At 34.2% G+C, this 12,726-nt stretch overlaps 1 protein-coding gene across 1 annotated transcript; it reads left to right on the top strand.

The window, feature by feature from the left end:
- Positions 1-6,668: 6,668 nt before the first annotated feature.
- Positions 6,669-11,776, top strand: LOC147399770 (P-loop NTPase domain-containing protein LPA1 homolog 2-like). Its single transcript, XM_086445248.1, is given in 9 exon segments — positions 6,669-6,914; positions 7,188-7,360; positions 7,885-8,138; positions 8,660-8,741; positions 9,411-9,839; positions 9,945-10,682; positions 10,952-11,062; positions 11,151-11,476; positions 11,478-11,776. Coding segments are annotated over 8 exon segments (2,151 nt in total). The 5' UTR covers positions 6,669-6,914; positions 7,188-7,189; the 3' UTR covers positions 11,518-11,776.
- Positions 11,777-12,726: the final 950 nt, after the last annotated feature.

Raw genomic sequence — 12,726 nt, 5'->3', positions numbered from 1 at the left:
GAATTATTGATATGGGGATCAACTAATAATATGGTAAGAGGAAGTGAGAGTATTATGATGGCTGATGAGGACAACACAAGTAAGACAAATCAACCTCAATAAACCTTCTAGAAAAAAACATTAGAAAAGAAGGGTAACGGTCGTCTCCCCCCATAAAAGTACCCATGTATGACCCCCTGTGAGGCCCGTAAAAAGGACTCCATTTCACTTTCTTGGACCCCTACTATGGGACCCATAACAAGGACTCTCACTTTCATTGTTTTGGACCAAACTTTTGATTTAATGGATTGTTAGTCTCTCTCTCTCCCCCCCTCCCTCTCTCACACTTTTCCTTCCAATTTTACCTTTTCTCTAAATTTCAAGGGTACTTTGGGAATTTTGATCATATGAGATATGCTTATGACTTTTTTTGATAGGTATTTTTTCAGTCACGTTACTTATAATTTATCTTTCTACATTTCAAAATTCAATAATGTTCTAGAAGCAACAAGTAACGGTATAGTTTTAATGCTTGTCGTCAACCCAATACTATCCATTGATGACTTAGTCCAACTCCCATGAAATTAGGATGAAGTTGAAAGGAGAGAGAAAATAAACTTTTACCATAAGAGACAACAATGGTTTTAACTCTTGTCCGCGGCGACTCATCCAATATGTCTTGGTATCATCCACCAAAGAAACGGATAGATAAGTCAAACATATCAGACAAGATTTAAAATCATAGGTCTTTTTCACATTATTGAATAAGACAATTCAAACGTATCAGAAAACTTGTACGAGAAAAAACTTCAAAACGAGTTTTAAAACCATGGAGACAACCGGGCAGGGGTAGATTTTAGAAATTTCTAAAAGAGAGAGAAGGGATCTTCAAATCTTGTTTTTAAAAATTGTGCATGGTGTTTTGTTATGCCAAGATGTAAGGTCATTTTAATTAAATTATGATTTAGATCATATTTGAAAGAATTTTTTTTTTTTTTACTCTAATCAAGTGGTTAAAATTGGACTCACTGAACTCCTAAATTTTAACGATTGGATGTAATTGTCTTGATGACATGACAAAATCTCAATCATTACTAATACTGTTAGAGGGCTATAGGAAAAACAAGCTACATAGGATCTACTCTCGATATCAAGACAAGATGAAAGGATGATTTTGTAATTTAAAATATGGATTTGCGTCGATAATACTCACTCTTCTCTCGCTATTACATTGAAGATTAGGAAGTAAGAAAACTATTTTACTATTATCTTCTATTATTAATTTTTAATTATTTTAAACATTAATATGTTTTAGAGAGACATGTTGAGAATTATGTTGTTGCAAATAACAAAAAGAACAGAGTTTTAAAGCCTAAGAAGGGATTCTACTTGGGAGGGTAGGATGGAAGTCATGGAGTCACACATGAGTACACCAATGGAGAATAGAGAATGGATGACTTGGTAATTAGTAAGTAAGCCCCCATTTTTGGGTTTGTTTTATACATTACTTACAAGTCTTCTCAAACACTACAATCTCATTATATTACGAGTCTTCTCAAACACTACTTACATTTGTATGACTTATCTTACTAAATACGATATTCATCAATAATAAATATTATTTACTTAATCTCGAGGGATTGGCTCAATGGCAATTTCGGATTGATAAGCAGTTAATGGCCATAAGTCATAAGTGTGATACCTAGTATGAGCATTAATTCTTCAGGGGCCACTCACAAGGGCACACTCTCACTTACCTAGTGCATGTGATGTGCAGGCATTGCACATGCCCCAGGACTAATCCTTGGACAAGATCATGGTATGTTGACTGGACAAAGCCCAGATATGGACCCGATCCATTGTCTACAAGAGATACTCGGTTATCAATATATATATATTATTTACTTCATAAAAATAACATTTTTTACATTACAATTTACAATAAAATTAATTTTTTCGAAAATAGGGAAGAGAGAGACCTTTGGAATTGTTCGTAGGCATTATTGGAGAAAGGAAATCAACTTCTCCATAATTTTATAAGCATCTTTGAAAACCAATCCAATTCATCACAAGCAGATTTGCATTGAGGGCACTTGCCCTCAAAAGAACTTTTATAAATTATAAGAGTTTTATATACTATTGCGACTATCCGTCACTATTTCCCCATAAGTTTTTTTAATTTTTTAAGGGTCTTAATTGCACCCACGTAGACAAAATCCTAATTTCGTGATCAATTGTAAAACTTGTTGTGTAAATGCAGAGATAGAGATGTAAAATAAGACTTTGGGTAAGTCGAATTCGTTCCTCAGGGACAGTTGGGATTCAAATATTCATTCGGATTAAAAACTAAAACAGAGTTAGAAACAGATTGGTTTTAAAACAAAACAGATTTGTTGCACAAATGAAATGAAAATTAACTTACAATTAAAATTTAAAACAGAAAATAGAGATTGAAAATCTGAGAGAGAAGGCTTAGAGAAGTCAATCAAACATTTGCAAATCATCCATAATATAGATTAGTTCTAAGAGATAACTCAATCCATAGAGCAAGTCATTGCTCATGGATCGGAAAGTGGAACAATTGAATCATTGAAAGTAATAAAAAACTATCCATAAAAATCCTAAACTGATTGAAATTGCCTAACTTATATTCTGATTCTTTACAGAGCATAGCCGTTCTTGAACTTATCTAAGTAATGACTATCAAAGTTGAATCAGAAATATAGGCTAGATTACCTTAATCAAATGACAGTTTTCAGAATAATAAACATGTAAACAAAGTAAAAATCTAAAATTACATTAGAGGAATGAATTTGCTCTAGCTTTCTTAATTTCTCTAATGAGAATTTAGCCAATCATTGCAAGGATTATAATTGCAGATGGATGAAAAAGATGATGCTACACTTTAACCTTTTTTAATGGCTCTCCAAAAGAGTTACAGTAAGAACAAAAGATTGGATCACTCTTGGTGTTCTCACTACACTAAAGAGTTCTCTCTCAAAAACTAAGAAACTAAAGAATTACAAAGAGAAAATGACAAATTACAGAAGAAGAGAAACCCCCCTCTCTAAAATCAACCTTCCAATTTATAACATTCGTATTCGGTTAATCGGGTTGATTTGGCAGATGATTTGATTCGAAGGACCCATTCAGTTACAACCACCGAAGCAATTGGAAACTTCTGTGCAAATCTCGAGGATAAATTCCTCAAGATGACCGCGGCGCGGTGACGTGGCACCCAAATCAGTTTAGCTTTGGCTGTTTGCTTCCTCTTTGTTCGCATGTTGTAACAGTAATTGTTACACCTTTTGTTGGTTTCCGAATGTACCATTTTCACCTGAAATTAATAACAAATTATTGTTAGCTACATTAATTTGGGATTTGAATATAATTTATTATTATTTTTAAGGAACTAGTATTTAAACTTTGATAATCTTTGTGAAATTACGATTTCAAAATGAAATTATTTTGACCTTATCACTTCGCCTATATTATTTATTGACAAATTTGTTTTATTACAATAGGATACAATTTAGAGTCCACTTAGTGGGGAGGATTGAAACCTTCCTCCCACACCTCAATAGACACCACGTAAGCCACAATCCAAGGAATTAACTCTTAAAATATTTCTTTTTTATAATTTTCTTGAATTGTGGCTTACGTGGCATGTATTGAAGTGGGGGGGAAGGGTTTCATTTCTCCACCGGCGCATATAATCCAAACTCTAAAGTTTAAAAGAATTGTTGGAAAAAAAGGTACAAAATGAATCCCTATGTTTGGTAATTAAAATATGCCTGCTTTAATAACATTTATAAAAGAGTCATGATAATCTGACATACATCACCATCATAGAATCGCATATCATTTGTCTCGGGGTACATATTTCTGTGTATCCTGAGCTAAATGATCTACGATTCTATATGATGGGAGTGTATATCAGAAGGGGCATCTGAAAATTATTTCACTTTATAAAATAAATATAATTTTAAATAGAGTAATAATTTTTTGACTCCCCATGTGACTTAAAATGCTCTCATGATGTGGCATGTGCTAGAATCATAGATCTTTTTCCCTCGAGATATACAATTACACGTATTATGGGGAAGTGTAGATCTGTATCCCAAGACATAAAATCTATGATTCTAACACTTGCCACATCAGAAAAGTATTTTGAGTATGCCACATGGGTGAGTTAAATTATCACAATTCTTTAAGATATGAGTGGTATCTGATATTTGAATCCTCTAGGGAACGTTTTTTTTTTTTTTAATAAATACTTTTATTTTTTATTTTATCTTTTAATTTAATATATAAAAATAAGTAAGAATTTGATCGTTTTTTAATGAAAAATATCACACACTTTAAAAAGGCTATAAATACTGCATTTGATTTGATCAACCCTTCAACTGTTCCATTAAAGGGAGTGGGACTTTGATGCGGACTGTCCACTTCAAAATTTTCAATTAATCGTTTTTAACGCGCAATACGTGTTCGTCTAGGCGAGTGGGATTTTATTAAAGTTATCTTTATTATTTCTGAATTTATAAACATACCCCTCTATATTTTAATATTGATGAGATGCTCCCTTGTCCACTTCTTCTCAGGAGAGATCGATGAAAAATGATTTAAATGCCCTCAATTTCAACTTTGAACAAAAAAATACTTTGAATTTTATTTTCAAAATAAGTCAAATTTAATTTATTGAGCGAACATTCTAACTCTAATCTTCAACCTTAAGTATATCTACTTCAACTTTCAAACCTTCAAGAACAAGAGAGTATTTTTGAAAAAAGATGACGATTAAATTAATCACAAAATTCTCTGAATTTTTCTAAAAATTCGCAACATTGATGATTTTCTGATTCGAAATTTCACTTGGTTGACGTGGCAAGTGCATAGAACTGTAGATTTTTTTTTTTTTTTTTTTGTATCTCGAATACAAGGATATATGGTTCTTTGCCCTTACCAGGCCGACCAAGTGAAAAATTTTTAGTCAGAAAATCACGGCTCAATTCATAAAATTCTTTGAATAAAGAACTAGCCAATTAAATGAACGAATTGACAATTTGATTGGTGCTTTATCCATTGATTGTCAAGTATGATAATATTTTTTCCCTTCACCATCACAATTTTATTTTATTCAACATTCAAACGTTAATAAGATAATTCATAAGGAGGTAGAAGATAATGGGGTTTTGATAAGAAATATTAAAACCTCATTTGTAAATTTTTCATTTCTTTTTTACAGAACTTTATCTGAACTAACCAAATTGAACCTCCATCGAATATTAATTGACTTCGAATTTTGTTATTAGGGATATAATTTTATTTAGAAAAATCAAGAGTTTTTTTTTGTTAGGTGTTTAGGCGAGGTCGGAGAACTTGAATATGGATGAGTAGGGCTTAAAGTAGGTCGGGGTCAGGGCGAATATGAATGTGCCCATACCCACATTTGAAATTTTTTATCTGGATTCATATTTGAATTCAATTCCGATTCGGATCATACTAGCTAAGATCATATCCGAACTACTTTACTTTTATTAAAATCATATCTGGATTCGATCTGATCGAATTAATTGATTCTGGTCAGTTGGGTTGGATAATGTCAAATTATGTAAGATTATTTCAAATAAAATTGTTAGAATGTGACTAAATGGTGACTTGAACTCAAAACTTTTCTAATATCCAATTTGAAAATAAGTCTTGACCACTACACCCAACCATTGTTCGTTAATGATAGATGACTTAAAAAATATAACAATTCAACTTGAAAAATATTATATTATTTGGATATTGACAGATATAGGGATGGAATCATATCTGACCTGGATATGACTCACGTCAAGGGACATCAGCCCATATTTGAATCATATTTTAATTCGGATATACTTGATGAAACCAAATCCACTAAATTCAGATTCAGATAAAATCCGTACCATTTTAAGTCCTATAGATGGATTTTGAGAAGAAAGATCTAGGATTTTAGGTTGAATAATGATTTTCTGACGCTCCCCTTTGACATATGCCCCCATCACAGAATCGTAGATCATTTGGCTCGAGATACACAAAATCATAAAATCTTTTTCTTGTGTATCCTGAGGCAAATGATCTACAGTTCTATGATGGGAGTGGGGGTGTATATAAGAGGGGTACGTCAAATTAGCACAACTCTTTTAGGTTTCAAGTTGAAGATTAAGGTATTCAAGTCAATTTTCATTAGTCTATAATAGAAGACTGAGGTCAAGGAGTATATCATCAATTTAAAAACATACGAAAGTTTTCCTTTAAAGGTGGTAGAGTTGTCGTAATCCTGAGGAAGACATACTCCAGACGGTCAATGCAAACGGAACGATGATGTTGACCTCCGTAAGATCATATATGCAAAAGCGAGGATAATCAACCATTCTAAAACTAGAGAGTACATTACTCTCGGGATAACAACAAGACTTACCTCGAGACTCTAAAAAAATGTTTTATATCTTATTAAGGAAACACACAGACATGTAAAGTTGGTCACGATATGTCCCTATTTCAGTTTGCATTTGCCCTTCATCTCTACAAAAATAACTATACTACCATTCCCCTAAACCAGCGGCCTGTAACTCCTGATTTCCGGATTCCAGTGGAGATCCCGAGATTTTTAAATAAGATTCTCCATTATTATAAAAAAATACTAAATTATCAAAAAAAAAATATTAGAGAGAGAGAGAGGGGAAGTTGTAGAGCGAGAAAGAGACAAAAAAAGTAGAAAAAGACTCGTAAACCTCGGTCTGTGTGATGCGTTGAAGCTGGTAATAGAGAAGATGGAGAGATCATGTAGGAAACCGTCTAAATGGCGGATCGAAACTCTAGCAAACCCTAACTTCTTCAGAAACCGTACGGTTTCTGCTCTACATCGCTCACGAACACGAATTCGATCGATTTAGATTTTTTAGGTACGATAGATAATTTTTTATTTTTTATTCTTTTTTCGATCTGAAAATCTTTCATTCTTCTGGAGATTGTGTGGAGTTCCGATCCTACATTGTTTGGTTTCATGATTTCTTTTTAGCTTTAATCGTGTATATATATTCAAATCTTGATTTCCCGGGTTTTTTCTGTAATTCTTCATGTTTCGAACCTTCGATCCGTTTTTTTACCAGATTTTCAAGTTCTTAATTGTTTGTTTTTTAAGTAAAGAATTTCGTTTACTGTGATTTTTGTTTTAGAGATGTCCAAGAGTACATCAGACATGGCGGAAGTGCCTAAGTTGTTGTATATAGCGGTGATCGAAGATTCGGAGAAGAAAGGAAGGATTGGAAATGTATCATTTCGATACACACGGCCTGTGTTGCAGAGTACTTTGCAACTCATTGGTTGCAAAGCACGTCATGCTTTTAAGGTAACATTTGGAAGCCTAATTTGGTTGTGATTTTGGTTCAGATTATTTATTTTCTTAATTATGGATGAAGTATGTGACAATTTGGTTAATTTTATTGGTGATTTATGTCATATTTTCAGTGCTAGTTGCATTCCTGACATGGATGCTGCGGTTAAGATCCCCAAGGCTCAAAACCATGACATTGAATTTAAAACTTTTAATTTAATTAGATTTTGTTTTGGTCTCAAATTATTAGATCACAGATCATCTTCATCAAAGCCAACAAAAATTGGTTTCGGCTGAACGAATCCCGTTTCTCTATTCAATTCGGTCTTTTGGGAGCACAAATTCCGTCCAATAAATAAATAGTCATAATTCAGATTTCATTGGCCTAATAGTGTTAATATTTGTTTAAGTGATTATCGGACGAATTGTCTTTCCTATTGAGTTCATCATGTGGGGTATATTTTAATTTTCAAATTGCTTGGTTTGTTTCATGATTTTGAGAATTTTTATTGAATAAAGTCAATTTGTTGTTTGACCAGATTAGCAGAAGGGTATTTGAAGTGATGAGAAAAGAATACTCAGGTGATGCTTTGCCTCCTTCAGAAGTTTCAGGATTCAATGCTTTGGAAGGACACTTGGATGAGAGAAGTAATAGTATACCATTTGAGTTGTACAAAAGACGCACGACTGTTGTTGTTAAAAGAGAGGCATTCTTGGATGTTGTTTGTGATGCTCTCTCTGAATATAAGTACGTAAGTCCCACTCAGAGGGCAGACTTGGTTTTGGCATGCAGGTATAACATCTTAACACGTAAGAGGTTTGAGATCCATGTTATTGTTTCCCTAATAGAATTTCAATGGAGTACATTCCGAATGGATTATCTACTTTTGTTAAATTGTCTGTCATTCAAAGGTAGCATTGTTTATTTGTTATTGTAGCATTGTTACTTCTCATTTATTTGTATGCACGACCATTGTATGTTCGCATTTGACACTAACATCTTTTACTTATCAATTTGGTCTTTTGTACCCCAAAGTAAGTGTGGAAAAATTATTTCAAGTCGCGTACCTTGGTGGCAGCACCACAAATAGTTATAAGAAATACATTTTATTTTACTTACCAAAGTGAAAAAAAAAAAAACCCAAAGAATTGGAGTTTCCCTTTATTTTTAATTTAACTTGTTTTAGACTTTTAGATTCTGTTACAAATTATCTGACTTTTGTTGCAATTATTGTTTCTAAAGACCAATCCACTTCTTTCTATGCTCTTTATGTGCCTTTTCTTTTTCTCTAAAATGCTCTTTCATTGTTTTAGAATTCGGGAAAGGAAGGAATCTGTGACCATTTTGTTATGTGGTACAAGTGGTTGTGGAAAATCTACTTTGTCTGCATTGCTGGTAATTCCATTCTCCCACTCTCTCCCTACAGAAGATACTTGTTCTCTTCTCATGATTTGAATTTGGAGGGTTGACCATGGTCATTGTCCACAAGCTTAGTCATTGTTTTTTTCTCAAATAAGAAATTTAAGTATTGAAAATAATAAAGTGAAGCTTAAAATGTCCACATTTGTTAATGGGTCAACTTAAAGCTGGACTTGAGAGACCTATAAGACCCGAACCCATGGTGTGTAAAATAAAATAAGGTAGTATGGGTACCTGGCTGATCCAACCCTATTCTACCCCTAATTTTTTTCATGTTAATTTGTATAGGGTTCTTTAGTAAGTAAATGTATTACTGAAACTAGTGAATTGTTTCATTAAGGTCACTGTCAGAAGAAAAATTATAGTTTTCAGGTCATTGGAGTATGTTAGCTCTGATGCATTATTCTTTAATCCAACAATTAGTACTTAAAGCATCTGTTTACTTGGAGCATTAAAATGATGACTTGTCCGCAGTCAAATCACTTATTGATGCAAAGCTAAGCATGTTCAAGACTAGAAATGTCAACATCCACAACATATTTTGTTTTCCTCTCAGAATCAATGACATCTGAGAGTGCACCATGTATTTATACCATACAATATTAATAACATTGATATGTGGGCTCTGGACATGCTGTCCAACAGGGTAGCAGGTTGGGCATCACTACCGTGATTTCTACTGACTCAATTCGACACATGATGAGGAGTTTTGTGGATGAAAAGCAAAATCCTTTACTTTGGGCTTCAACCTATCATGCCGGGGAATTCTTGGATCCTGTAGCAGTTGCAGAAGCCAAGGCGAAAAAGAAAGCTAAGAAATTAGCACGCATGTCTGGCTCACTCCCCAAGAATGATGTATCTGATGGAACCAAAACTGGAAGATCCGATGCAAAACCATCGGATACAGGTGTCAGCACTACTACTGAATTGATTGGTACAAAACAAATGGCCATTGAAGGATTCAAAGCACAAAGTGAGATGGTCATCGACAGTCTCGATCGACTGATCACTGCGTGGGAAGAACGGAAAGAATCAGTTGTTGTTGAAGGCGTTCACTTGAGCCTCAACTTTGTGGTGAGTAAGTTTTATCAAGAATAATAATCTTGCATAGTTATCTATTCTTTCATTTTAAATGGACACATTTTCTCAAGATTTCCTTTGTTCTGATATATATGCCAGATGGGACTTATGAAGAAACATCCCTCAATCATACCATTCATGATTTACATCACGAATGAGGACAAACACTTGGAACGATTTGCAGTCCGTGCAAAGTACATGACACTGGATCCTGCAAAAAACAAATACGTGAAGTATATCCGCAACATCAGAACAATCCAAGATTACCTTTGCAACCGAGCTGATAAGCATCTGGTGCCCAAAATAAACAACACCAATGTTGACAAGAGCGTGGCAGCCATTCATGCCACTGTTTTCAGTTGCCTACGCAGGCGTGAGGCAGGGGAGCCACTCTATGACCCCACAACAAATACGGTCACCTTAATATACGAGGAATACAGGCACCAATGTGCTGCTAACTCACTGAGCTCCAAAGGGATGTTCCAACTAATCCAAAGGAAAGGGTCTTCAAGGCATCTGATGGCCCTTCTCAATACTGATGGATCTGTGGCAAAGGCTTGGCCCGTTGAGTCAGATGACAATGGGAACCCTATCTCGGGCCATGGGAGTGAGAAGAGCATAGGAGGCCCAATGTATGGACCCTTGCAGATTGGAAAGGCGGAGCCGGTTAATCTTCAGTTTGGTAACTTTGGAATCAGTGCTTTTCCTAGTGATACTGGTGGTACCAGTCATGCAGGAAGTATTGATGAGTCTAGGGCCGATGGGACTGAGACCGGGAGCAGATATTACTCTTCCTGCTGTAGCTCGCCAAGGATGTCTGATGGACCCTCCAAGGAGGTACACAACCCAAACACCTTCACTAGGGAATATTCTCATTTCATCTGATTCATGATGGGATTGGCCACACATTGACACAATCGCCTCATATAGAGTAAAACGTGATGCCGGCAATGTTGTTATGATTTGGCTACACTGTTGAAAATTTGTTTTCAACAGTCAATCTTGTTCAGTTTTTCTTTAATTACATTTTACGATCTTGCATTTATTTTATTAATCCAATGATTATTTTTTTGTGGTGACCTTCACTGTTTTCCGTATATTTCTAGCGCAAAGAGGAGTTATCAGTATCTGGCAGCGATGAAGAGGCTGATAATCCACCTGAAGTAGATAGTGATGAAGATCTTAGTGATGTAGGTGACAAAGAAATTCACGAAGAGGTGAGAATTTGTATCACTGTTGGAATTCAAATCATTTTAGATATTTCTTTCACTTTTATATGTATTTGATATTTTTTTCTATTTACAGATGGAGGGCTCAGTTGATGAGGAGTCTACAAAGTCTGATGAGGAGTACGATGATCTGGCAATGCGTGATGGGGAAGAGAATGGATACTGGTCAGATGATGATGAGGACGAGTTGAAGAAGCAAATGCGTGCGGATCCAGCAACTAAGAACAGTGGAAATATGAGTGAAGAAGATAAGTACCAGGAGAATCTCAATCTTTTCCTAAAAACTAGTAATGATGCGATGTGCTATTACTCATCTCTATTGTCTGAGAAAGAGAAGAAGGTGACGACGGGCAATGTCAAGATAAGAAAACGTTCACTTAGTATTCCTGCCACGGGTAATCACACTCAATGGGCCCATCCTTTCTGGGGCAACTCAGAGGTAGCAAAACCACATGGTTATCTCTGAGGTTTTTGTAGAGCTTTCAGTTGGGCTATCGAGGCAATTTAGGTTTTTTATTTTTTATTTTATTTTTTTAAATTTCTATATCTTGTTCTAACTGAATTATTAATTTTTCTTTGACTTGTGTTGCTGTCAACCTAAGGATGTCCTCAATATCATTGGATAGTCCTTGAGATTCTAATTAATACGAAGTACAATCCACCATCATGAACCCCAGTATATTATTATTATTATTATTATTATATTTTTTTTTCGTAAGTATAAAATTTTATTGAATAAGCTAAAGAGCGGCCGAGCTGGTCAGAAAACAAGAAAAGAAAGAAACAAAGAAGACAAAATTATGTGTTAACCACGAGGGGTAGGCTCAATGGGATATTCAGATCAATAAGCGGTTAATGCCTGTAGGTCTTGAGTTCAATACCCAGTATGGATCACCCACGTTCCCAGGGATTAGTCCTTGGAAAAGATCATGGTCTATGGACTGGGCGAAATCCAGATACAGGCCCGGTCCACTGTCTACCAGGATTTAAATAAAAAAGTGTTCCACAAAAAATAGAACTTATTCTTTTTTCTTTTTTTTTTTTCTTTTTTTTTAAAGTAAGGATTTTTATTATTAGTATTTTGCAATTTCAAAATATTGATCTTGAAAATAATGTTAAAAAATGTCAGTGCAGATTGATTACACATTGTATGTCTGTATGTATGTACACATAAAATAGCAAATATATATGGTTATTTATATATGTGAATTTATACAATGATTCAAGCTAAAAATGGTTCATTACAAGTTATTGCAAAAATATGATCTATTGAATCAACTACTAGAGTTCACCCGTGCCTCCTCTCGCAGGTTAAGGGATAAGAGAGAAAAAAAATTAAAGTGGATTAAAGGATAAAATAAAATATGAAATATAATAAAATTATAATGGATGAAGTGTAGAGAAAATAAAGTGGATCCTACAAAAAAAAATATAATTTGATGGGAAGGTTAAGGGGATAAAAAGAAAAAAAAAAGTTAGAAGAGTATTATTAAAGAAATTTGAGTTTAAAGAGGTAAAAGATGAAAAAAATAATAATAATAAGATAGGTTAAAAAGGGTAAAAAATGAAATATAAGTAAAGAGAAAAAACAATAAAATGTATCCCACATAAAGATTTGTGTCAAACAATTATACCAACTCAATTGTGTTTTA

The sequence above is a fragment of the Akebia trifoliata genome, chromosome 6 (assembly GCF_017979445.1).
Source record: "Akebia trifoliata isolate Shusen 1 chromosome 6, ASM1797944v1, whole genome shotgun sequence".
Lineage (NCBI taxonomy): Eukaryota > Viridiplantae > Streptophyta > Magnoliopsida > Ranunculales > Lardizabalaceae > Akebia > Akebia trifoliata.
This window is presented reverse-complemented; position numbering and strand designations above follow the sequence as displayed.